At 35.8% G+C, this 27,853-nt stretch overlaps 1 protein-coding gene across 5 annotated transcripts in view; it reads right to left on the bottom strand.

The window, feature by feature from the left end:
• The window catches only part of LOC117400366 (collagen alpha-1(XV) chain-like), a 101,730-nt gene that overhangs the window by 10,139 nt on the left and 63,738 nt on the right, over positions 1–27,853 (bottom strand). For 2 of the 5 annotated variants that reach the window (XM_059022646.1, XM_059022642.1), the window contains 19 exons: positions 26,349–26,411; positions 23,022–23,048; positions 22,436–22,570; positions 22,261–22,320; positions 21,876–21,911; positions 20,950–20,994; positions 19,124–19,186; positions 10,200–10,235; positions 10,028–10,111; positions 9,768–9,824; positions 9,127–9,162; positions 8,038–8,091; positions 7,223–7,312; positions 7,092–7,127; positions 6,656–6,709; positions 4,790–4,846; positions 2,395–2,454; positions 2,222–2,263; positions 769–814 (listed from right to left, as the gene is read on the bottom strand). In XM_059022646.1, the coding sequence (XP_058878629.1) occupies positions 769–814; positions 2,222–2,263; positions 2,395–2,454; positions 4,790–4,846; positions 6,656–6,709; positions 7,092–7,127; positions 7,223–7,312; positions 8,038–8,091; positions 9,127–9,162; positions 9,768–9,824; positions 10,028–10,111; positions 10,200–10,235; positions 19,124–19,186; positions 20,950–20,994; positions 21,876–21,911; positions 22,261–22,320; positions 22,436–22,570; positions 23,022–23,048; positions 26,349–26,411 (1,081 nt within the window). The remainder of the gene's footprint in view (positions 1–768; positions 815–2,221; positions 2,264–2,394; positions 2,455–4,789; positions 4,847–6,655; positions 6,710–7,091; positions 7,128–7,222; positions 7,313–8,037; positions 8,092–9,126; positions 9,163–9,767; positions 9,825–10,027; positions 10,112–10,199; positions 10,236–19,123; positions 19,187–20,949; positions 20,995–21,875; positions 21,912–22,260; positions 22,321–22,435; positions 22,571–23,021; positions 23,049–26,348; positions 26,412–27,853) is intronic. The other 3 variants (XM_059022645.1, XM_059022643.1, XM_059022644.1) reach the window with 3 other exon arrangements.

Genomic DNA, 27,853 nt, shown 5'->3' with positions numbered 1-27,853 from the left:
GCTGTAAAGCGGTAGCACAAATCTGGTACGGATACCTCCATAACAAAGAACGATTAAAAAAAAAAAAAACAGCACTGCGAGGAAGATTCTGTGTGATTTAAAGGCAGAATAATTTGTGCTGTGTCATGATGAATATGGAGAGTAATATTTTACATAAAAATTTAATGAACAAACCAAGAATTACAAGAAGTATAACGAATCAAATAAAGAAAAACTGCACTTTCAATGTTCAATTCATCATCTATAAAATCGAGTTATTATTTTTTTTATTTTTTTTTTAATTAATGCAGTTTTGGTTTTATTAAAAAAAAGTTACATGGAACTATTTTTTCTTAGCTCAGTTTTAGGTGGAAGGATCTTTAATAAAAATGACTTTTTTGTTAATTAAAAAAAATGTTTTTACTTTATTTTTTTCAATTTATATAGTTAACCCATTTTATAAGTGCTATAAGGAACTTCAGTGTGTGTGACCTGCAACGCCCGGGTGGGCGTGGTGATATTAGAGTATATCGCACACCCTGTTGTGCCTTATTTCTTACGTATAAGTCATCCTACTGTTATGAATTCTGCAGTCGCTGAGTAAGATGAGTAATGTAAAGCTACCTGTGCCAACCTGGAGACTGGGTTCAGTCACAACCTTCTGATGTGACTTCACAGAAGAACCTGACACAAGCCAACTGAACTCTTCAAGCTATTAGCTTGGAGTTTCAGGAACCAACAACATTCAAACATGAGTTTGACAAACAAAAGTGGAGAAACATTACTCACCATGGGTAAATGTGGGTTCATGTTCCGTTTCTTTATTTCCATTTACCTAGCAAAATACATAATCATAAATAAATAACAAGAATATCCAAATACAGATGTCAGTATGTCACTATAAAAGGTATTTTGTTTTGATCTGAAAACCCAACAGAAAATTCATACCTAGCGTTGCAGTCATGTTACATTTTTATCATGCAATTATAATAAGCAACAGATGCGCTGCATTTGATTCATGTTACAAATCAGTTATACAATATGATTCTCTATAGTCTAATACTGTTTTTTTATAAAATGGAGAATTATGTTGGTCTATAATTTGCCGAAAGTAAGGTTTTTGTTTTTAGAACCTCTGGATAAAATGTCAAACAGTTGTGTTTTCATGTGTCTAGTGCAATATGTGTACCATGACAGAAAAGTTTCAATTTCATTTCTTAAAAGTTCCTTTATTTATTTATCCCAATTTATCACACCCAATGATATCAATGAAAGGTATCACAATAATATAAGAGGGAGGACTGACTTGCTAAATCTAGTACGTCCACATAGTTTTATTAGGAAATGTCCACACTAATTATATTACTTACATATTTACTGAATGTTTCGATTGTTTTAAAGTACATACAATATAAAACAAAACAATGATTTTAAAACCATTACCTTATGCAATGTAACGAAAATTACACTTTTCCTTGTGTTAGTTTAAACTGCACTTTAAGGATCTGCATATGGCATACTGTAGTATTCTGTTCAGTTTATATATATATATATATATATATATATATATATATATATATATATATATATATATATAATGTGTGTATATACTGTTCATCATGCGTCATGCTTCTAAAATGTGTTAAATCATGCCTTTGGTTTAAGATCAAATGAAGCAACAAGCTTGTCTTTCCATTCTTTACTTATCACCTGCAAGGAGCAAGTCTGAATGTTCAGATAACAGATTTTAAGCTAAAACTGTGAATAGCACCTTAGAACATGTTTTCAATAAGCTGAAAACGTGTTCTAAGGATGTGTGCAGTACCCTAGCCCTTTTAAACAGACAATCCAAGCTACACTTTCTCATCATCCATCTTGATACAGGACAAGATTTACAATGCAGATACATGAGAGGATCTGGATGAATCTTATCAACGTTTTTTTTTTTTTTTTTTTTTGTTAATTCAGATAATTGCATTTGTTTATAAATACATTATATAATAAAACATATAATTTGAAAAATATGTTTTTGTACGTTTCACAATTTTCCCTTAGCATCTGTTATCTGCCCAGACATAATCGTGCCTCCTAGATTTAAAAGATGAAAAGAGAGAAAGAGCAAAGCAAAGAGACACACAGGCACAGAGAGATAAGAGATTTCCTTGAAAGTAATGCACTTGCAAACGTAATGTTGATATAACAGAGCGCCCCTTTAGACTTGAAAGGGTTCACTTTCACTTACGGGAGTTTTGCAGTGAGGTCTGGGAGGGACTGGAAAAACTGTCTTTAAAATTGAGGAAAATGATTGGTGAATAAAAGGTGAATCAAAAACAGAACACAAATAATAGGCTCTGAGGAAATAAAAGGTCGTAGACAAAGACAACAGCCACAGTCAACAAGGAACATAAAACTTACTCCTTTAATGGTGATTGCTGGACCTGGGGGTCCAGGTGGGCCAGGCAGGCCTGGAGGTCCCTAGAAATGGACAAGCGAATCACATTATTAAAAACACCGATACACTATTGTCTGTACTTGTTCATAACATATTTCTGAAACTCTATTGCCATGTTGAGCAGGTTTAACCTGAGTTGTATATGCTCATATATAATATTTACTTTCCAACTGTTTTGTATTTCCTTCAGTAAGATGCTGGTCTCTCATGATGGATTCACTGCACACGGCTCCTAAGAGGCTTTCATGCATATCATGGTTCATACTAAGATTGGACATCATTGGCGCAAACCAGGAAATTAATAATTCAAACTATTTGTAGTAGGTATTAATTTGAAACCTGCATAATTAGTATTCATTGTAGTGTATAACACATTGTACCATCTTGTGTTACTAGTCTAACAGCAATAAACCTCTATTATTTAGTAAAATGAAGCTGACCGACAATAATGTATTACCCCAATCAGGGGCGGGGCTCATCTTTCATGCCTGGGGGCACGCGAGTCTTACTCTAGGGGCCCATTGTTAAAATAGATGTCTTATCATTTACTGGTGTACTGATCGTATATCGAAGCACACGTAGCAGAAGTGATGATTTACTGTAGAGTGGAGTGCTGGTGTGCATAAAATAGACATTTATGCACTAAAATAAAAGATTTGGTACATAAAATAGTTGAAAACACAACAGGAGATGCAAATATTTGGCTCTAATTAATGCCCACTATTGAGGTACTAAGAATCCAGCAGTGTTTAGGAATACCATTAATGTAAACAGTGAAGGGTTTATTGATGAAAAATACAAGGACATTGAAAAGAAATTGGTTTTCCTCCAACTCCTTTAGACTCCAACTCACTCCCCTGCCAGGACTATTTAAAAAATAGGTCCCCTGGGGGGGCCTACGGTATTCAAACTGTCTTTGACTTTATGTCAGACACCCTGCAATGCACACATTTTCATGAACATGAGAGGAACAAATTAATGGCAATATTATATCAGAAGGATCTATTTAATTAAAAATAGGATTTGATATTAAATATGATTGGCAAGCAAAAAACTAAAATGCAAGATGTATTGTTATGAAATAATAATAACGTTCTTCTGGCTAGATAAGAGTAGTAACTGCGTTAAAAAAGAAAGAAAAAAACAGCCAGCGAAAAAATCCTCTGAACTGAGTTAATGATAAATTAGAAATAATACATTATAAAACTAAAGGTTTAACCTCAACCACCGTGTCGTTTCCTTGTGTTGAGGGGTGAAGGGGTAGCGATAATAACTAAATAAATTAATACACAAATTAATACATCAAACTGCCTCCATATGCATAACTGAGGTTGTATTTTTGTAAATGCATTTTTATTTGATGTTTTATTTTTTCCTAAAATTGAGGGTGGAAAATTTGGGCTGCGTCTTAAATTCGAGGGCATCTTCAATTGAGGGTGTCTTAAATTCGAAGACATATTCAAATTCTCATAGACGTAAATCAAATTAAAGTAAAAAATGGCTCAAAAAAGACAGCCTGTCAGTAACATACATCCTTGTCACAGCTCTAAATTCTAAATTAGAGCTATCGGTATAAAGAACAAGCGGACGAAATGCTTGTGTAAGGTGGTATTTAAGACCTTGGTGTAATCAGGTAAGCAAATGAGGAGTTCGTATCATATAAAGTATATTAAATTGACTGATTTACAGTATTTGGAATAACTTTTAGTTTTTTCAAGACACGTAAAAATGTAAGTGTGAAATACAGACCACAGAATGCACAGACAGACACCTCCCTATATCTCCACAATCTGGTATTCAAGATAACTTCTACTAAATCATTTTAAAAGCAGTTTTCATCACAATTTAATAAGCCTTTTTTCAGATACATATGTATGTACGTCCGACTGCCTCCACTATACCGAGGACTTCACCCCTGCGGGTGATAGGTACAAAATAAAATGGAAATGTTTAAAAAACTACAAAGAAACAATACGTGTGGGAATGTTAAGGAGTGTGATGACGTTTATTCATGAAATATTCGTACCCTTTTCAAAAAAAGCCTTTGCACTTGCTTCAAGATAAGCTTTTAGTTTTACATTTCTATACAGTTTGAGTAATGATTTATACAATCCAGTCCCTGGCAAGTTCACATCTGTTCTCTCAATGCAGAAATAAAACCAACATTTAGAAATGCAGAAGTGGCTGTAGTTTAGACAATACCAAAAGCAATTTCGATGGCTATTTTAAAAAATCTTTGGCAATAATTTGTTAAAATTCAGAATTTTAGTGCAAGCCCACACACACAAGTTACACATCCAATAAGACACTATTCATTAAAATGTGAAATTCAAACTTGTGCCTTTATAGCTCACTTACTGGTAGCGTCACAACTTCTCCTTTCTCACCCTTCTTTCCAGTCATTCCTGGACGACCCTATGAAGAAGAAAAAAAATCTTAATTGATTGAAATATTTTTAAAATACATTTTAGAAAGTTTGAACGCTGGAACATGCATGTTTCTGAAACATGGGGGAAAAAAACCTTGTTTCTTACTCCTAGGACTTTGTAAACATCTCAGATGTCTATAGCACTACAGTTATACCTCTATTATCCAATGTAATTAGATTCAAGGGGTGTTCATAAAATCAAGTGGTTGTATAATTAAATTACTGTAAAATTGATTCTATGACATTATTAAATAATAAACCTCCCTTACATTTAAAAATATGTTTTTTACATTACTGTACATGAATAGAGGGCATGTTAGCACATTTTTATGACTGGGCTGTTTGGATGTGAAAAATCTAGTTTTTGTTTTTACTGCTTTTTAATTGTTGTAGTTGCTTAGCTGCTTCTTTATGTGGAGAAAGTGTGACACCTGGTGGCCAAACGTAGAATCAGTCTGGCCTGCAAAATCCAAGTGTATGACAAACACAGCAGACCCAGTCACAGGATCAGCACTGATCTTTTTTGCTGTAAAGTCTTATTCCCAGCTCAATAATATCATCTTATTTGTCTTACAGAACACATGTTCCCCAAATGAGTTGAAATTTAAACATCTGACTCAAATATGTAATGTATATATAGTAAATATGGACTGGAGAGGAGGGCTATAGTGGAAGATGATTAACCCGAGGGAAGACTAGTGTTACCGACAGGGGGTATAATGTCCACAGGCTGAGGGCATTGCACCCTGGAATTAACACTAGTCTTCCCGAGGGGCATTTAATTTTCCACTATTAGTTGAGTCTGCAGTATATATTTAATATACGAGTCAGACAAAATAATATGAGGCAAGATTGGATAGTAAATATGACTTTAAATACTGTAAAGCCATACATATTTGCAAGCCTTTTTTTTATGCATTTTTCGCGTATGAAAAAAAAGGTAAGCATTTTTAGCATGAATATCTTAGTGCTGTACATATAATTAAGTAATACTACTACGACTACTACTACCAGTGCAACAGGTCGCCAACATTTCTGGAGCAAAATAGGTTTTATGAGTGTGATTCGCAAATATTTTGGTCGCAAATATTTATGGCTTTACAGTATTTAGTTTAAATATAGCTGATACGTCATCAGTAATAACTAAATAACAGAGATAAATAACAGAATATGTTTGTGAAGTTCATACATTTCTTTCTTTTGCAGTATGTTTTGTAATTGATTTTCTGTTAGGTCACAGAATCGCCATTCAGCAGTTTTTTCATGCAGCCATTTTATCTTCTTGTTTAGGAGCGGAGGTGGAGGGCGTTCCTTTGAAAGGGGGCGTGACTGACAGTGATGTGAACCAATTGTCCGGTGGTGTAAGAATGTGAGGGCAATAGTTCAATCTAATTTTCCTCCTGTGATGAGGTTTTGACCAATCACAGGCCACAATTTCCAATCACTGATATATTTGCATGATATAATTAAAATATAAGTTTATATAAAGTAGTGTTAATTAGAATTAATACAGATTCAAAGATAGAAGTAAAAATGATGTCACAATATATAGAACACCATTACATCATGTAAGAATAAATCATGAATTTGAATGTAAACAATAACAAGTAGTTGTCATGCCGTCAAAAACCTATAAATACCTCCAATGTTTGGATTCAAACACAGGCTCCCTTGAGAAAGATATGTACAACATATCGAAACGTTGGGCAGCTGGCTCTTTGAGCTAATATATATATATATATATATATATATATATATATATATATATATATATATAAAACACATTCTGTACTTACAGGACGTCCAGGGAAACCAAATTCTCCTTTTGGTCCAAGTGGTCCTTTTGGCCCCTGGAAAAAATAAATAAAACATTTACTTTAGGATCTAATGGGTACCTGCTCTGCATTGTCATTATATGTTCCTATTGACCGTTTCATTTCTATCATAACACAGAAGAAATGGTAGTCTAAAGGTCTTTGTCTTTTGTGCAAAAACATCTTCAAAGCACGTATACAGACGATTAGCTTATAAGTGTTTGAAAGTAAATCATGAAAATGTTCATGTAGAAGTGTTTATTTCTTTAACAAATTATTTAATGTTTATATATTAATTATATATTGTAAAAATGACACTAAGAATGAACAGTTTAATTTAATTATTTATCTAGAGGAAATCTATTATGTCTGGCTCATAATACATTGTACTCAGGTCAAATATATTTAAAAGCTATACCATTGGTCCTTGAGGTCCGGTTGAGCCTGGCTCGCCCTAGGGAGACAGAAATAATACAAGTTTAGAATAGACACCACCCAAAGGGGAGTACTTTGGGGATAAAGGGCAGAAGGATTCACATTTATAGTCACCTGAATTCCTTTTGGTCCCTTTGGTCCGGTTAATCCTGCCATCAGAGATCCATCAGCTGCAATGATAGACCCTGCTTCACCCTTTTCACCCTGTAAAAAAAACAATACTACTGATAAATAAATAACTAAAGCTGCAACAATGAATCAATTATTTATCACCATGGCTTTTATTTTGAGAGCCCCAATTAATCATTCATTTATCGACTAATCACCATGGCGCCACGTGTGTTTGAACATTTTTGGGAAGATATATATATACGTTTTTGTTCAAAAGAGCCAACTTCCCAATGTTTTGGTATGTTTAACACACCTTTGTTAAGGAAAGTGTGCTTGAAAACAAATAGTGGAGATACTTACAGGCTAATCGTTTTTGTACTTTGGGCCTCTTCTTTCCTCAATCTATCTCCTTCATAGGATTTTTTTTTTAAAGGTTCACACAAGAAGAAAAATAATTGATAAACTGAAAACTCACTATTTTAATAATTAGCTACTATATCTATCTATCTATCTATCTATCTATCTATCTATCTATCTATCTATCTATATATATATATATATATATATATGATATCTTATTGAATGCATGCATATGAAGTGACTGTTTGTTTATGATATATTGTGTACTTATTTAAATTAAATCCTAAATCTAACCATTGGCAGGTATTTTAAAATAGAGGTAAAACTAGAGCTAAGTTAATTAGACAATCAGTAATGTGTCAGCAGTTAATAAGGTTTGAAACGTTTGTCTTTGGGAAGGTTTGGTCAAGTGCTGACCGTTTACACAAAAAAAAAAAAAAAACATTTCTAGGAATTACCTTTGGTCCTTGTACGCCTGGAAAACCTGTAGCACCTTTTGGTCCCCTTGGTCCCTACACATAGAAAGGTTTGTTTATATTAAGAAATCATTATTGTATTTCAGAGAGAATGAACACAATTACCAAATCAAATGGCTGCCCATTGCTGTTTTTTTTTTTCCAGATTTAAATATGGCCAATTATTTTACCCTGATTTTCTCCCCAATTTAGAATGGCCAATTATGTTACCTCACTGCAGCCACATTTCCCACATAGCTCAGGAGAACTGAAGGTTCAGTTGGTATCCTCCAATCAAGTCAATTTCCTCTTTTACACCCAGGAACTCGGGAGCGGATTTCAGGAAGCTACCAGCCTCTGCAAGTGTCCCCCTTAGAGCTCACTGGGCGCCTGGCCAGCAGGGTTCGTTTTTTTTACGTATACAAAGACACTGCAAAATCAGTGTACCTCCACACATGTATAAAATCAACCAACATTTTATTATAGTGTTCTCGAATGCTATCCAAAAGGTTTTGAGAAGGTTTTGAGTCTAGTAAACATGTCCATTATACTGAATTACAAACATAAAATGCTCTTTATTTTCTCATTTTTTAAAAGTCTTGTAGTTGGAGCTCAGGATAGATATTTACTGTTTTCGTAACTCACCTTTTGGTTAATAGAAAAACAAGAAATAAATGCAGTATAAGAAATAGTGGCAGTATAGCATTGCACAGTATAGTACCAATGATCTGTAAGCAAGGCATGACATTAGTCTGAGGTTCATAGTAAGTACATACTGTATACTGCTGGCCACTTTATTAGGACCTGGATGGCTTACGGTATTCGTTAGACCTTCCAGGGTGATGCCAAATCCAATCAGGAAGTCCTAATAAAGTGGCCGCTGTACACTGCACTCCATTTTGTGGTTGATCTTTGAACTTTACAAACATAGTGTACGGTTTGAAGCCTGAATGTAAAGATACATTTCATATATAATATGAAGGGGCGTGTTTTGAATTTGATTATTAATTTTCTGTGGTTGTTTGCGATTTAGATACTCGGTACTATAACGTTTTATAAGGTTTTGTGATAAAACATTTAAAACAAGCTTACAGGAAATCCTGCTCGACCAGGCATGCCTTCAGGACCCTGTGACATGCAGAAGATAAAGAGAAGCAAGTAGAACAGGCAAATGGTTATGTTAAAATGTCTGTACTATTACTTGAACAAATGACCTTTACATGCATATATGGTCCATCTACAGGGCTGTCTCTATGAAGTTCCAATGTACAGATAAAGCCATGGCAAGCTTTTTTTTAGTTACTTGTTTAATATATACAAAATTGTGTGGATGTCCAGAAAAGGGACTTGACATATGTTCAAAAACTGTCGTAGAGATACATGAACGACAGCCAATCAGATTACAGGGATTATACTTGCAGTTATACAATCAAACTAAACTGACTTGTTCTTTGCTGCAGAATGGTATATATCCATACTTAAAGTAACATGCTGCTAGTTTGTGGCTTAACTTGAAAAAACATAAATACGTTTGTGACGAAAAAAATAATCATTCCTTTAATACAGAACCAATGGCAAGCTGTGCAAAATGGGCAACGCATTGGTGTTTTTGGGGAAGCATGCAGTCACAATTTAAAAAACATTAAATGAAAAAAATGTTGTGTGACCAACATGCCAGCACTCATGTGAACACAATCTGCTTTTAAGGCTACTTTACATAGCTGGGTACTCACAGGTGGTCCTCGGATGTCAGTGAAGTTAAATATTCCTTCAGTATCATTGAACATAAGCTGGGGGAAAAAAAACAATGTTACTTTTCGATAACTTTCCAGTTTCTGAACAGAAGTGTTGTAATTTTACGAGTACCCAATGTGCACTTGTGTATGACACTCATAACCAATCTTTAGTTTAGTTACACCTAGAAAGAGAGCAGTGGAGTAGCATTATATCATGTACAATAATATAGATTCCAGTAACAAAATGAGTTACTTACATCTTGCAGGGATATTATTTGTCCTGGTGGTCCGGGTAGGCCGGGTGGGCCTATTATACTCTTTCCATCCTGCCCAGGTTCACCCTGCATAACAAAAGTAAAGGATGTTGTTCAAATATCCCCTCTTAAATTATTTTAACCAGAGCAATGAAAAATGTAAATAAAAGGATACCTTTGGTCCTATATCTCCTTGTTCTCCTTTTTCTCCCTGTGTATAGAACAAAAACACAGTTTGGTAGACAGCACAGGTGGGGACAACAATCACTTCTGTTGCCATAGTCAAAAGATTTTTATTTGTAAGTCGCTTTGTGCACTTCATTAGCCACCATACACACTTGAAAACCTTCCTTACTTGTCCTTACAATGTGAAATGTTTACGGCGGAGTCTAGTCCCATCATGTGGCGTGTTTCAACCAAAGGACTGCTGTGATACCAACAATTTATGTTTATGCCCCCCCCCCCCCCCACCCCCCCTTAAAGAGTAAGTAGTGGGCTTCCCCAGGTAAATTATTTAACTGTTTAAATAATGTACCTGTAATTTTTCTTTTCATTGTTAACATCCTGACAAATGTTTACACTTATATCTTTAGGCTGTTTTAAAGCTCTTTTCAAAAAGGTTAACCTAGAGCAAAGGGGTTTGAGATCTGTCCTCTAAATCATTGCAGGAAGATCGATTTAAAAAAAAAACATAACAACAAGTGTTTTGGCTTTTCTGTTCCATACCACATCATGGATCGTTATTGCTGTGCTACCTGTTTGACAACGTGGGCAATAATCCTTACACTATCAGTGCGCTAGATCGGCCATTTCGGAAACAGCTTTGAAACAAACTTTAAAATCAGAAGTGTAAAAAGTTGTCAGGATGTTAACAATGAAAAGAAATTACAGGTACGTTATTTAAACAGTTGTAGCAACACCTGGGGACGTGTAACGCTATATTTTTCAGAACACCGCTACTTACTCTTCAAACTTAATAGTACCAATTCTGAGACAACACTGACTTTATCTGTGGTCTCTGGCTATTACATTTTACATGCATATGCTATACATGCATATGCTGCACACATTTAATCCTTGTTACAAGGTAGGCCTGAGAGTTACATAAAAAAAAACTACATGCATTAAGTTAAGTTTAGAATTTTAAAACAAGCCTATATGTAATTAAGAATATTTACCTGTGTAGCAAGAAGTTTAATTTTCCCCCCAGAAAACCTTAGGCTTTTTTTTTTTTTTTTTTTTTTTTTTAACAATAATTATATCTTTCTATGGAACAAAAGTATAAAATGAAAACGTGTCTGGTATGCCTTGAAATAAGAACAGGATTTCGTAAAGCGTATCCAACTTCTGCACAATTGGATTGGTGTAGGATAAGAATAAAAATACTGTTGTAATACAATTACCAGAAACTGCGTTTCTGACTGAAACACTTTTCCAATTTTAAAATGAAATAGTTTTATATCAGTATAAGAGAGGTGTGTATAAAAAAGGGAACAACTGATCATTTTTATCGTAGCGATGACAGCTAGGGTTGTGAGTTTTTGCACATTTATTTGAGTTTTCAATTGTTTCTTTTAACTCTTAATGGTATATTCGAGAAATTTCAGTCTGGTTTTTGTGCTGCACGTAGCATCGAGACAGCCCTGATAAGCTCCGATTCAGGCTTTCCATCAGTATTAATTCTTGATCTCAGTGCTGCCTTTGATACTGTAGACCATTCCATCCTACTGAATTGTCTTGAAAGCACAGTAGGACTGTCTGGCCTTGTCCTATCCTGGTTCAAATTTTATCTGTCTGATAGGTTTCAGTTTGTCTCTATTGGGGAGGTAAAATCGGCATTATCAGAAGTTGTCTGTGGTGATCCACAGGGCTCCATTCTAGGGCCCTTGTTGTTTTCATTATATATGCTACCGTTAGGTGACATTATCCGCAGACACGGAGTGAACTTCCATTGCTATGCTGATGATACCCAGCTATATTTGTCCCTAAAGCCAGGAATTTCATCTGCCTGGGTGTTATTCGCTACTTGCCTTACAGACATAAAGCATTGGATGTCACAGAATTTTCTAATGTTGAACTCAGATAAAACAGAGGTTATGCTAGTGGGATCACAAAACCAGCTAAAAGGAAATATGGGATTACATGAGCTTGACCCTTGCAGTCTCTCATCAAAACATAAACTAGAAATTAAGAGTTTGTGGGTAATCTTTGATCCTGAACTATCATTTGAGACTCATATTAGGGAAGTTACTAAAGTATCTTTTTACCATTGGAGAAATATAGCTAAACTTAGACCAATTATTTCTGTATCTGATGCAGAGAGACTAATGCATGCCTTTGTTTCATCTAGAATTGATTATTGTAATGCACTTTTTTCTGGTGTCCCAAAACGTGTGGTATCCTGCTTGCAGCTTGTTCAGAATACCGCCGCTAGAATTCTGACTAAAACCAGGAAAAGTTAACATATTACCCCTGTTTTGGCCTCTTTACACTGGCTCCCTGTGCAGTATAGAATTGATTTTAAGATTTGGCTGTTAACTTACAAGGCCCTGAATGGATTAGCACCTAGTTATTTGCAGGAGTTACTGACCCGGTATCTTCCAAACCGCACCCTGAGATCATGGGATGCGGGGCTGCTGGTTATTCCTAGGGTCAATAAAAGCAACATGGGAGGCAGGGCTTTTTCTTGTAGAGCTCCTAAATTTTGGAATGCTCTGCCTTTATTGTCAGGGAAGCTGGGACCGTTGCAGTTTTCAAGTCAAGACTAAAAACGCAGTTTTATAAAATGGCTTTCTTATCTTAGTGGGTTTTAATGTAACTTTAAAATTGCTGCTTTTGTATTAGTATGTGTATACTGTTATTTAAATGGTCTGATTGTGGCAGTTGTATGTGTGACATGCTATACAAATGTATTGTGGTTTGTTCTTTTTTTCTGCTATGTACTGTACAGTGCTTTGCGATACTTTTGTATAAAAAGTGCTATATAAATGCAATAAATAAATAAATACATTTTCTTAATCTATTTGCTGCCCATGAGGGGTGTATAGATAACTAATATAAAGTGGTCCCATAAACTTATATAGTTCTAAATGATGCAGATTTAACATTGATTTTATATACAAAGCTGCATTTTATCTTGTAAATTAGAGGTTCAGATGTTTTCATGTAACAGTACTACATAAAGGGGTAGATGTAAGGATATGTTTAGCAGCTGTAAAGTCTGATTTTAGCAGCGTATGTAAAGAATGGTGTTCACATTTGCACTTTGCGATTAATCCATTAAAATGATATTGAAATGCATTCAAATGAAGAAAAGAGCATGGAATAGGGTGGGATCTGGATACTAAGCGGGCGCAAAAATTATAACGTGATTTAAGGATTTTGCCTTGCACTTAGGCAATTGCTGACTCTCCAAAAACTTGACACCTCTTCTTACAGGTGCAAAATATTGTAGAAGCCAGTAATTAAGAGCTGTATAAAAGCACACACCTGCAGAGACCTGCCATTGGCTTCAGGATGGCTGCTGTGGTACACTTCCTGATGCGGTGACACTTGGCTCTTGTTGAGGAGAGGCAGGAAAACGTTCAGAGGAGGGCAAGACCCCACATATTCACTTTGTTTGGGATGCCGGAAGATGCGATGCTAAAGCGTTATCATCTCACTCTGCAGGTCAACCTAGACCCAATAGCTGAAGTGAGGGATGAGCTACACCCCAGCGTCAATCTAGGGACTGCTATCCCTGCACATGTGAAAGTGCTGTGTTCTCTGCACTATTTAGCCTCTGATTCCTTTTAGACCACAGTTGGAATGTCTGGAGAGATAGCCCAATCTTCCTTTTCCAGAGTGCTAGGCAAATTTCTGGATGTCATGCTGAAAAGGGCAGGCCAATACATATAATTTCCTAAGCATACTAGCATTTTTTTTCTTTTCAGTGTGCCAAGGACTTTGCTGCCCTTTCTATGACATATATTTTTTTTGGTTTGTATTTTCATGCTCCACAAATGTCATACTGCGCCTACTGCTCTCTGTACTCCTAACTCCGTCACCTCTGGGCTGCAAGTGCAGCCGTTAAATAGATCATTTGGGCGAGCTGAGTAATTTGAATTGCTCTTAAGCTTACATAGGGTGCAATTATTTGCACTGTGCCTATACTTACTCTTCTACCCCAAAATGTGTGCAGGGCTAGTAGTGCTATTGTCTATCCCTGCTTTAGTGAGCTCATATTTCAATGACATATGAAAATGTATCTTTTGTGGTTTATATGTCATGAACATAAGTACAAATGTTTTTTGCTTTAAAAATATCCACATGGGGGGGGGCTCTCGAGTGGCGCATCCAGTAAAAGCACTCACTAGAGCGCAGGATTCGAACTTGTGACATCCAGGCTATTCCACAGCCGACTGTGGACGGGAGCTCCCAGGGGGCAGCGCTCAATTGGCCGAGCGTCGCCCGGGGGGAGGGAGGGTTAGGTCGGCCAGAGTGTCCTTGGCTCACCGCGCACCAGCGACCCCTGCGGGTTTGCCTGTAAGCTGCCCAGAGCTGCGTTGTCCTCCGACACTGTAGCTCTGATGCGGTTGCACAGTGAGTCTGCAGAGTGTAAAGAAGTGGGCGGCTGACGGCACACGCTTCGGAGGACAGCGTGTGTTCATCTTCGCCCCTCAAGAGTCAGCGCAGGGGTGGTAGCGGTGAGTTGAGCCTAAAAATAATTGGGCATTTCAAATTGGGGAGAAAATAATAAAAACTAATTGGCAACGACTACATTTATTTAAAAAAATATATATATATCCACATGGTGACCATTAAATTCAATACTGAGAATAGGGGTCCTTCTTGCCAGTAAATCATTCAGTATCTATATCTTTATCTGCAGTCAGTATAACTGAGTTTGACTCCTGATTGCAGGCAATGCTCTCTTCTTTTTCTTTCTTAATTCAACATCATTCACTGAAATTAAAGTGTATTTAGTGTCATAGTCCATTAACTGTCTGGACATGTACTATTGTACTACTTTTAGAAGTTTACAAAAATACAACTAAGTGAAATATATAATTATTGGAGGTATTTATAGGTTTTTGACAGCATGACAACTACTTGTTATTGTTTATATTCAAATCCATGATTTATTCTTACATGATGTAATGGTGTTCTATATATTGTAACATCATTTTTACTTCTATTTTTAAATCTGTATTAATTCTAATTAACATTATTTTATATAAACTTATATTTATATTATCATGCAATGCTGGCTCTGAGGATCAGTCTAGATTTGGCCTCCCCAACACATCAGCATGTACAACTTTTGAATGAATTTTGTTTATTTATTTAAATGTTATATATTTATTGGAGTTAATTAGTTCATTCTTTTCTGTTGAGTCCCGCTGGCATAATCGTGTTCAGTCTATTTATCCATTTACTTTCTTTTATTCTTCTATATGTCACATTGTCTAATTTTAGCTGTTCTAAGACAAACTTTACATCATTTATGTCATGTCCTTGACTGGTGAAGTGCTGTACTATTGGTTCAATCATTTTTTTATTTCTAATTAATGAAAGGTGGTTCTGAATTATTTTATATAAAGTTGTTCCAGTCTCTCCAACATATTTGATTTCATCACATTTTTCACAGGCTATTCCATAAACAACATTGCTATTTTTACAGTAGGTATTAGTTTTTAGTGGATGTGGTGTTCTTATGTTTAATTATATTTTTGCTTTTGTCCATGTATTTACACACTTTACATCTACTGGTGCACATGTTCGTAGAACCTATTTTGTCAATTATTTTTTTATGTTTACTGTGAACTAAAATATCACCTAAATTAGCTTCTCTTTTGAATGCTACAACTGGGGCCTTAAGAAATACTTTTTTTTTAATTTTTCTGAATTATGTAGAATCCGCAAGTGTTTCCAAACTATCTTAGAAATATTGGGCAAAAGTTTAGAGTAAGTCATTACTGATGGGACTCTTTTGACCTTTTTATCTCTATTTCTATAATCTAGTAGATCATCTTTTTTTATTTTATCCACTTTTCTTAACTCCGTAATTGGTTTTTAATTCATTTCTTTGTTTTACATAGTCACTTTCTTTTGAGCATATTCTTCGTATTCTTATTCCTAGACCCTTTGGGATTGCCCTTTTAGTGTGTATCGGATGTGCAGAGGACATGTGTAAATACTGGTGCATGTCAGTAGGTTTACAGAAGAGGTCAGTCTCAATTGAACCTTCTTCAAGTTTTACTATGGTATCTAAAAATTCTATTTCTTTTCTTGTCCATCGAAGGTCCACCTTAATATTACTGTGTATTTCATTTGCCATTTTATGAAACTGGAAAAGAGATTCTTCTCCATGTCTGATTTTCTAAGTAATTGTTCTTCCCATTTCCCCATGTATGTACATAAGAACATAAGAAGAACATAAGAAAGTTTACAAACGAGAGGAGGCCATTCAGACCATCTTGCTCGTTTGGTTGTTAGTAGCTTATTGATCCCAGAATCTCATCAAGCAGCTTCTTGAAGGATCCCAGGGTGTCAGCTTCAACAACATTACTGGGGAGTTGGTTCCAGACCCTCACAATTCTCTGTGTAAAAAAGTGCCTCCTATTTTCTGTACTGGCAAAATGCATTCCTAATTTAGATCCTATTGCTGTACCATCGTTTTGTTTGTAATTCTTATTAACAAATGTAAAATAACTGTTTTCTAAAACTACGTTGATCATGTTCAGCACTTCTGCCGTGGGTATTGATTTATCTAGTCTATTATCTAGTGCTTTTTGACAAGCTTCTAAAGTTTCTTTACGAGGGACACTTGGGTACAAGGATTTTACATCCATGCAAAATAAAATTGTATTCTCTGGAAGGTTGTGCTTTAGTGATTCAAGTCTTTTTAAAAACTGTGTTGTATCTTTAACATAGCTTGGTAATTTCTCAACGTGTGACCTAAGTTGTTTTTCTGCTATTTCAGCTATTATGTGTGTTGGATTATCAATCGTGCTGACTATCATTCGCATAGGGTGATTTTCTTTGTGCATTTTAGGATTTCCTCTTGCTAGGCCTGTTCTTGCATTATGTGGCTGCATGTATTTTTTTTTATTCTTTTGATATAATTCCTTTATTGTATAGTCTCTCTGCAATTTCCTTAACCTCTTTTATCTATTTATTGATCTTATTGCTTTTAACTTCTTCATATGTATCTGTATTATTTAATTCACATTCTACAGATTTCATATAGTCATCTGTGTTCATTATCACTATTCCTGAGCCTTTATCTGCGGGTCTTATCATTATATCATCATCATTTAACAACTCTTCTTCAATATTGGTTAAATTAAGTTTACATTTTTTCTTTAGTCCTACTATTATTTATTGTTTAAATACTTCAATATACATATCTAACCATTTATCTCTTCCATCCGGAGGAGTCCATGTGCTTGTACTATTAACCTTAATCCCATGCTCATAATTACCCTCTGAATCTGAGATATTTTCAGTGAAAAAATATTTTGCTAATCTCATGTGTCTCTCCCACTCCTTTAATTCGGTGTCCAGTTTATCTTTATCTATTTTTAGTTGGTATAAACTTAAGTCTTTTACTCAGTACTGCTTTTTGGTATGTGCTTAAAGTTGTGGTTAAAGTTTTACTTGATAAATTAAATACCATTTCCATTTTCTTTAGTGCATTTGGTACCATTTCTATTTTTGGGTCTCCTATCTTTCTGTTTTGAATTCTCTGTCCTAGTCATGTTTAATTCTCTATTTTGCATTTTATTATTTACTTTAAACTGGTTTCTTTTTACTGTTTTAGATTTATTTTGATTATCTTTCTTATCTTTCTTAATTATGCCACAGTATTCCGATTTGGTTATTGTTGTACAAAAGATTAATTGGATCGTTCTTATTTTTAATAGTTTCTATTGTGCCTTCGTATTTAAAACAGTCCTTATTCTTTAAGTCTATGTATACGTGTCTGCTAAGAAATAAATAATAATAATAATATTTAGGAGGTCTACAGCTGCCAGAACTTCTGCCTCTGTAGCCCAAGAATCTATACTCCTGTCACTTAATTTCATTTTTTCAATATGGGTCACTGAGTCGATGTACATTTCATATTGTTTTATATTGCTTTCCATTAGTTCTGTTATATCATGTCTAATTGTTCGATGGTCATTTTGTGAACCGTATAAAACCACACCTAAACATCTAAAGAAACAGTTCCCGTCCTTCTTTATTTGAACTATGTTGTAGCCGTCATAACTCTTATACTCACATTACTCAAGCAATCTAATCGAAAGTGTTTCAGCAGTGTTTTCTTTATTTTCGGATTTGTTATGATTTGAAATTTTAATTTTTTCTAGACCTATTCTATTTTGTAATCCCGGCTGACCTATTAATTTGTGTAATTTCATTAACTTTGTGTTGTGCAAATGTTCTAGTTTTTGTTCTCAAGGTTTTCTACTTTACCAAGTAACTGTCTCATTTCTGATGGAGGGAATATGCAATTTATGTCATTTATAACTATCTCAATTTCATTATTTATTTCTCTAATTCATCTTGCCGATGTCAATTTAGCTTCCTGCATTACCTTAAACGAAGTCTCTTTCAATATCTGATTTACATTTAATCTTTCCACTTCATTAGTCTTCATGTTTACACTTAGTTTTATTTTAAAGCCAGCTGGAACTACTGCATTATCTATACAATTACCTATAAAGTTTAGATGAGAATTATACTTAGCTATTTAAAAAAAAAATTATATTCTATACTGATATTGATCTAAAATAATAAAATATCAGTTTTAGATCCACATGGTCATTTATGGGGATAATATGGGGACATCATCATTTTGTGTTCAGCTTGTATCATGATCTTATATCTCTGCAACCCTGCTTAGTACATACTCCCATCTTGTGGCTGAATCTCGTCATTGCATTTTATACATTCTTAAAGAGAATTCCAGTCTTTCTCTTGAAGGGGAAGTGTTTACTTTCATCTCAACGTCATTGTCACTGGTGAATAACACAGTGCAATAGCTCATATTGCAACAAATAGTACCACAACAGGAAAACAGCCAACCAACTAAGATGTAGAAACACAACTGACCCTTTGCCCTGGAAGTCCAGCCACTCCCGGCTGCCCTTGATTTCCAGGCAATCCTGCATCACCCTGAGGGAAAAAGAAGGGATGATTAAGACTGGGACTCAACAACCTGAGTGAATTAATAGAAATGTTCCTCTGTATTCCATTACTTAGAAGACCTCCGACACTCATTCACTCATTTCGATGCACTTAATAGATCTGAAAAAACAATCTAACACTTCTTAGAGTGTTGCTCTGGTCACAAATAAGACATAAGAAAGTTTACAAACGAGAGGAGGCCATTCAACCCATCTTGCTCGTTTGGTTGTTAGTAGCTTATTGATCCCAGAATCTCATCAAGCAGCTTCTTGAAGGATCCCAGGGTGTCAGCTTCAACAACATTACTGGGGAGCTGGTTCCATACCCTCACAATTCTCTGTGTAAAAAAGTGCCTCCTATTTTCTGTTCTGAATGCCCCTTTATCTAATCTCCATTTGTGACCCCTGGTCCTTGTTTCTTTTTTCAGGTAAAAAAGTCCCCTGGGTCGACATTGTCTATACCTTTTAGAATTTTGAATGCTTGAATCAGATCACCGCGTAGTCTTCTTTGTTCAAGACTGAATAGATTCAATTATTTTAGCCTGTGTGCATACGACATGTCTTTTAAACCCGGGATAATTCTGGTTGCTCTTCTTTGCTCTCTTTCTAGAGCAGCAATATCCTTTTTGTAACGAGGTGACCAGAACTGAACACAATATTCTAGGTGAGGTCTTACTAATGCATTGTAAAGTTTTAACATTACTTCCCTTGATTTAAATTCAACACTTTTCACAATATATCCGAGCATCTTGTTGGCCTTTTTAATAGTTTCCCCACATTGTCTAGATGAAGACATTTCTGAGTCAACATAAACTCCTAGGTCTTTTTCATAGTTCCCTTCTTCAATTTCAGTATCTCCCATATGATATTTATAATGCACATTTTTATTGCCTACGTGCAGTACTTTACACTTTTCTCTATTAAATGTCATTTGCCATGTGTCTGCCCAGTTCTGAATGCTATCTAGATCATTTTGAATGACCTTTGTTGCTGCAACAGTGTTTGCCACTCCTCCTATTTTTGTGTCGTCTGCAAATTTAACAAGTTTGCTTACTATACCAGAATCTAAATCATGAATGTAGATTAGGAATAGCAGAGGACCTAATACTGATCCCTGTGGTACTCCACTGGTTACCTCGCTCCATTTTGAGGTTTCTCCTCTAATCAGTACTTTCTGTTTTCTACATGTTAACCGCTCCCTAATCCATGTGCATGCATTTCCTTGAATCCCTACTGCAATTATGACATGAAATTAGATACTGTATGGTTTACTGTATAAATCATACAGTATCTAATTCAGACTACACATAGTACACATAGCGGTTTACATGACAAATCTGAATACATATTATTTATTTATTTCTTAGCAGACGCCCTTATCCAGGGCGACTTACAATTGTTACAAAATATCACATTATACATTATTTTTTACATACAATTACCCATTTATACAGTTGGGTTTTTACTGGAGCAATCTAGGTAAAGTACCTTGCTCAAGGGTACAGCAACCGTGTCCCCCACCTGGGATTGAACCCACGACCCTCCGGTCAAGAGTCCAGAGCTCTAACCACTACTCCACACAGTGCTAACATGTGCTGTTGTATGTTGTATTTTCAACAATTTATTACTAGATCAACTCAATATACCCTATCATTTTGGAATAAGGGTTTCCAGAAAATGTTACAAGGAAAAAGCACTATACTGTATTTAATTTGACATTTATGTTTTAGTGGTATAAGGAAAAAGACTTACCTTTTCGCCCGATATACCTGGAAGGCCAATAGTACCATTTTCACCCTGCAACAACAACAAAAAAATGACAACCATACTGATAAGCAAAATTAAATGTGTTTTTACTGATTTTAGCTTAAAGACCAAACAAAAAAGAATGTCTTTCTTTGCAATTTGCACTAATGTAATTACCCAATTCTTTAATTTTACAGTGTGCTGAAGTTAGATCCAACTTCGTTGTTCGTCATTTGTTTTTTGAATAATGAAAAATTAACTGGTATGAGTTTTTTTCAACTTTTGAATAAAGAAAAACAAACAACAAACCAGTTTGTTTTCCGTTGTTCGTTTTTCATCTGTTGAAGAGCAAAACTTGTTTTTTTCTCCGTTTTTTTTTACTTTTGATTAACAAAAAATGAATCGGTTCTTTTTTCATTTTTTCAAATTTTGAATAAAAGAAAACAGAATGGTTCATTTTAATTTTTTCTGTTATCAACTGTCAAATAATGTAAAACAATCTGGTTACAACTTAAAATGACAAGTGCCCCTGGGACAGGAAAGATATTTAAACACGTGCTCCACTTGTGACTGAGAGACTGGAAGAGAGACAGAGACAGAGACAGGTTGATTTTTGTTATTCAAAAGTTGTACAAGGAACAAGGAACAAGGAACACGAAAAAACAACATGGTTTGTTGTTCGTTTTTTGTTATTCAAAAGCTGAAAAAAAAAACTTAGATCTAACGTCAGGCTCCCTAATTTTACCTACTACTGTCACAAAAAGGATTTCTCTATCCAGTCCTACTGACATTACAATAATGTACCTTGCACACACAAAATCATTACCTATCTTCATCTGTCAAAGATTACTTGATAATTACTGCAGCAAGAATACACTCCTTGTTAGCTGATATATTAGTGGTTACAGTTTTAGTGATATGAATGTTTTTACCTTGGGCCCCATTGGTCCAGGTTTTCCCACAGCTCCCTGCACAACAATTAAGTTAGTATGTGTTTACATTTCAGTCAATTATATTTTATATTGTAAGTCGTTTTAAATATTGATGAGTATTTATCATACCTATTTTTGCAGAGAAAATGTGATAAAAAAAAAATGTTTGTGTGAATGACTATTCACACAAACTAAATAAACATTGAATTGAATTTATGTACACAATTATTCAAAAGAAACACATACTGTATTTAATGTAAAACAGTAAATAACCATATTATATTTATGAAGGTCACACTTCTCAGTATAAAATCATTTACAGCTAATCCAATCACAATGAACAGAATATGACTCGGTTCTTCAGGTTGCAACTAAATGTACTCACTGGCGGTCCTCTAGGCCCAGGTTCTCCGAATGTCCCAATTCCTCCAGATCCTTCCATATCCTGAAAAAAATAAAGACATATATTGTCAATCCTCAGGTTCAGAACTGCTATTATTGGTTTAAATAACTGTAATATTACACTATTGCAGTAAAATAAAAATAAAAAAACAACTTACCACAAATCCGGAGCTGAAGCCTTTCCCTGGAGGCCCTGGGGGGCCTGGTTGCCCTGGTAATCCGGGTATTCCAGGCTGGCCATCAGAACCTACAGCACCAGCTGGTCCAACTGGCCCAGTGTCTCCGGCATCACCCTGCAACAAAATAAACGGTCTGAATTTTTTTTTTTGCTTTACGCAAATTACAGTGCTAGACTGGCGCTGGTATCTACTCATTAGTCCAAAAGATATCTGATGAGGTCCAAAAGCCTTGTAACCCTCCCTAGTTCACTTTCCTGAAATGCATGTAAATAGGACAGGAGGCAGGGCAGATGGGTGAAGGCAGATCAAGGGGAAGCTACCAAATGTGACTGGCATGATGGTGAGTAAGGGTGAGTAACAGCAATAATAAGCTGAATAACATGAACTGTAATATGAATTGAATTGCTGCTCTTCCTATGTGATCTCATTGGAACAAAGGGATTTACCAGTATAGCTATGGTATATAGAATAATCATATATTCTAATGTATACATTAACAAATACAATTCAATTTCAATCATACAGGTATGTTTTTAGTACTGTTGGGTGTTAGTCTAAAGCATACCTTCAGGCCAGGAAGTCCTTGGTCACCCTGTAATTAAAAATACAAGATTATCAATGTACTTGTTTACTCAATCACTGTGATTACAATAATGGGGGGGGGGGGGGTCTATTTCACCCTTTATGCCCATTCAAACCATACGTGGAGTATGAGACTGGGATGGTGGTTATATGAACAGCAAATATGCTGGGAATTGGAGTGAGCTGCCTGTAAGTTGTAAGCTGCCCGAGAGCTGCGTTGTCCTCCGATGCTGTAGCTCTTGGGTGGCTGCATGGTGAGTCCGCAGTATAATATATTGTATAGATTATGTAAGTATTTAATAAATCTAACTGGGATTTTTCAAGACAAAATCTTTGACTTCCAGCTGTGAGAGCAAGCCAGACCTCAGGAATTGATCATAGAAGATATGTGCTTATAACGTAAGAGTAAGGAGATTTCTCTCGGCTTGCGCGAAGCCACCCTTGCGGAGGTGAGACCAAACCGTTTGGTCTCCAAGGCTGAGAAGAAACCGATACTTCCCCCAAGGGGGATCTAGAGGAGAGAATGGGAAGATGACAGTAATAGTTAAATTTGGCCGGAGGTCCCCCTTGACTCGTGGAGAACCTTCCTCGCGGAGGACGGATCCAGTGGCGGCTGGTGCTTCTAAGCTTCATTTACCCCCAAGAGGGAGACCATTGCAGAGGAGGAAAATGCAAGACAGAGAGCAAACTCAAGGTTTGGGGTTTAAATAGAGGATTAGCAGATGTTATTGGTAGGAAGGAAGTAGGGGGAGGAGCCCTCGTTCACCCCCCCCCCCTCCAGTTTACAAATGTATTCATTATCTTGTGCGATACTTGGGCATATTATGGCGTGCACTAAATTTACTGCTTCACACTATGGTAATCAGAATGCATATGTGATTTTATGGTAATGCATATGGTATGGTAATGTGTTTAAATGAGCATAGAATAATGAGATGAGCTGTATTCACATGGTATTTACTAAAGGGCGTTAATTTTATGGCGGGCATTAATTGGTGCTATGGAAACCAGGCTTTGATAGGCGCACTATTTAAACCTATTTTTCTGGTCTGAAAGTTTGATTCTTTTTACTGACTCGATTCGTTTGATTCATTCAGATTAGTGAATCAATTCAACAGATTTGTTCATTTGATTCCCTGATTCACCAACGTGAAATAAATAAATCTTGCTAAATTACTTGGTTATGAAAATTTGTTTGAATGGAAATAGTACAGAAATGATAATAGATTGTCTAGGCAGTTGTGCTTACACATGAAATGGTATACAGTTAAAATAAAATAAAAAATACTACATTTTAGTAAAAATCCTTAAGGAGAAAACTAAGTAGTAACCATTTATTTGTCATTCAGCTTTAGCTGCAACCTATTTAATAACCTGCAAAAAAAAAAAAAACAGCTATGAAATAACGAAGTAATAGTCAATTTCTTAATTTCCTTTTTATACAGGATTATAGAGAGGATCGCACATAGCAATAATATGTGTTATTTATTCTGCCAGCTGCAATTAAGTACATAAAGATCTTTATTTATGTGTCTGTCGCGGAGCAAGCGAGACTTCCAGGGTTCCAATAAATTTGCTATTGATTGTACTCATACAGCACTGTCACCCCGATCCATGGAGGCTGCTCTGCAGGGTGACAATGCCGACAAGGAAGAGAATTGAGGCTACGTCTCATCAATTAATATCACTTTTATTGTACCGGGTGATTAAAAAGTAAGTTTACCACATCAATGCACCATACATTGATGTGGTAAACTTGATTTCGAATCTCCCTGTGTATGCATTAAAGGAGAAAGGAAAAAGGCTTCTGTTCTTTTTTTTTTACATCAGATAAGGAATACATGTTAAAATTAAAAGGTAAGCAGTGCAGCTTCACTTTATGTTGCTTCTGCCTGTCCCCTGCTGAGTGCTGTGTCTGTTGATCGCTAATATCCGGTCAATGTAAGCCACCTTCACAATAAGCTACTGACCAAAATATACGCTTGGAATGCTGGGGCTTTTTATATGAAAGTGATCACGTGTAGTCTCGGACATTACCGTGTGCATTAACTTATTGCTCACAGTAAATTTAGCATGTAAATGATCCAAATAAATAGTGTGCACATAAATTAATCCGTTCTCTGTTCGTAAATGGGGCAGTAAATTTTGATTTATCGCGCACGTTAGGTTCACTACTTTATGCTCGCGGTAAATTTAGTAAATGAGGCCCTTAGTGTCTGTCAAGATTGTCTTTCAAAAGAGATATGTATTGGAGACTTTTGCCATTCAAACAGAGTAACAGTGCCCTCTGGTGGATGAAGGACAATGAATCAGTGAAACGCTTTCTTCAGGGAATGGGAAGAGCTATGGATCAAGAAAAACTACCCACTCTGTTTTTTCTAAACTGCCCAATCATGGACACACAATATGAGAGTTATAACCGAAGAGCGTTATAAACGGGGGAGGGGGTGGGGGGCGCCGCGGGACACACAACACGCACCTGACTAAAATACTAAATAAAATCCCTCTCTATAATGCACATATAATGAAGCAAAAATTAACTTTCTGTGAATTAATCATGCATAAAGCACCATGTAATCAACGGTATATTTTTTTTTTTACAAAAAACAAAACAAAAAAAAGGTAACATTCCTACTCGGATCATTTTAATTAGCAGTTTTTAATTAGTCTGGCTAAACGGCGGTCAGGAGTTCAGTTCAAAGCGACAGACAAGCAAACCAAGTGTGAGAAGGAGAGCTGAAGAGTCTCGTCTCCTGGAGAAAGCTGCAGCTCCTCTCGCAGCAAAAAAGTAAATACATTAGGAAAGATAACCGCGTAATAGGCCTAATATTTATTTAGTTATAAAACAAATGCTGAATAAGATGTCTGTGTTATAAAGTGCCAGCGCAGCTTTTCTTCAGTTCAGATACTGTATCAAAAGGGAGAGACAGAAACGGAAGTTAGACTGAGAAGTTGTTTACAGTTTGAACAACACCGGTACTGTATTTACTGTAGAAATATTGCATGAATCACAAGTATAGGGAATTAGGGCACATGCTGTAGGAGCGTTATATGCGAGGCGCGTTATAACCGAGAGCCTTATAGCGAGGGAGCACTGTGCTAACATCTGTGTTTAACTTGATTCACCCTATATAATCAATATTAAGTTATGCATATCCCCCACACTGGTTACCAAGGAACCAGCAAACCAGCAGTTGCTGGAATGTTCAGTAGAAGAGGGCTGGAATGGAGTGGGTGAGCAGGTTGCAAAGGGTTCATTGCAGGAGCTGTCTGTGCCATTCATTTCTTCAGGAAATTCGTCTGGACTTACCTTTTCGCCTTTCTCTCCCTGTGGCCCAGCAGCCCCGCCAACTCCTGGTGGACCTTGAGGACCCTGAAAGTATTAAGAATACATCAAATACTGCTCTGATAATACTGTTTAGATTACTTCAATGTTTTCACATGAAAGTGGACCTCAATTATGATGTGCAAACTACAGGGGTGCTACTCTTTGTCTCTAATCAGGGACAGGGTGTACAGATTCAGTTGTATATTTGGTGTTTTTAGAGCTAAAACTAGATGGTAACTATTCACAGACACTGTATACTAATTTCAAGCATTTCAACCTGTTGTCATATAAATAAAGTAACGGGGCAGCAGGTCATGTCACATGGAGGTCCTGTTTACTTAACACTTATACCCAGTACTGACTATTAACATCCATGCTTCACAAGCTACAATTAATAAAGTGAGGGGCTATTCAGTGTTGTGTCATAGACTGTAGAACATCTTCAAGTGAAATAACGTGATGGCTGTAAATACATAATATTATATCTATATAAACTTCAAAAATATAAACAACACAGATTGATACAAATAGGCTAAATGCCAGTTATGCATTGAGCAGTTAGTAGAAGCCACTTCCCGTACTCAAAAAAGGCAGATTCTATCCAACAATGCATTTAACCATGTTTAAAAAAAACAAAAGCTTTTAGCTTACATTTAACTTGCTATTGCCAGAAATCCAGGTCCAACAAGTTGCTTGTTATCTGGTTCCAGTGCAGTAGGTATTTAACAAAGCTGCTAAAGTCAAACCCTGTCTTTTCAATTCATTCCAATTGAGTTAGTAATGCAGCTCTGGCTGTGTGTGCTCATTTAATCACTAACAACCAGTTTTCCCCTCAGCAGGAAGCTCATTTTTAAAATAGTTGCCTAAGTTCAGGATAATTAAATAGAAATATTCAGTCATGTTATCCACTGGAAGAGTATTCTCTGTTTAATTACTACATAGGTTTTTTGTCCTCACTGTTTACGATTTAGACCACAGAGCAATTTGAAATTCATCACGTTAAAAAATAATTCAGAAATGTTTGCTTGAAACAGACAGTTCAGGCACTGAAGGCACATCAAACCATGGTGGATACTCCAAGCCAATTCCAGGTCTGACTTCTGAAACTCTCAATAATTAGGTATTAATGTTATTATTATCTGCAAATGTAAGCATATAGAACCCAGTAGTTCTAGCTGTATGGGCTACTGAAGACCACCAATATGGTATATGAGATAATAAACCTACTCGTGTATCGATGCAAGATCAATTTCAGAGGTCTTATTAATATGAATCTGCTTGTGTGCTGTCAATTCCACAGCAAAGAGTTTAAAACAAATAAAAAGCAAAAGCAAAGATTCTTGAGATCTGTCAATGAAGTGTACTTTTATTACCACTTATTATCAATGCTTTTTATGGCACTTATTATCAATGCCTTTTAAGTGGTATACATAACCCTCAAAGTCGTGCATTTGTTTTTTGCTAAAACTAAAATTAACCACATCTGA

The sequence above is a fragment of the Acipenser ruthenus genome, chromosome 4, assembly GCF_902713425.1.
Source record: "Acipenser ruthenus chromosome 4, fAciRut3.2 maternal haplotype, whole genome shotgun sequence".
NCBI lineage: Eukaryota > Metazoa > Chordata > Actinopteri > Acipenseriformes > Acipenseridae > Acipenser > Acipenser ruthenus.
Note: the sequence above shows the minus strand (reverse complement) of the source record. Positions and strands in the feature narration are given on the sequence as shown.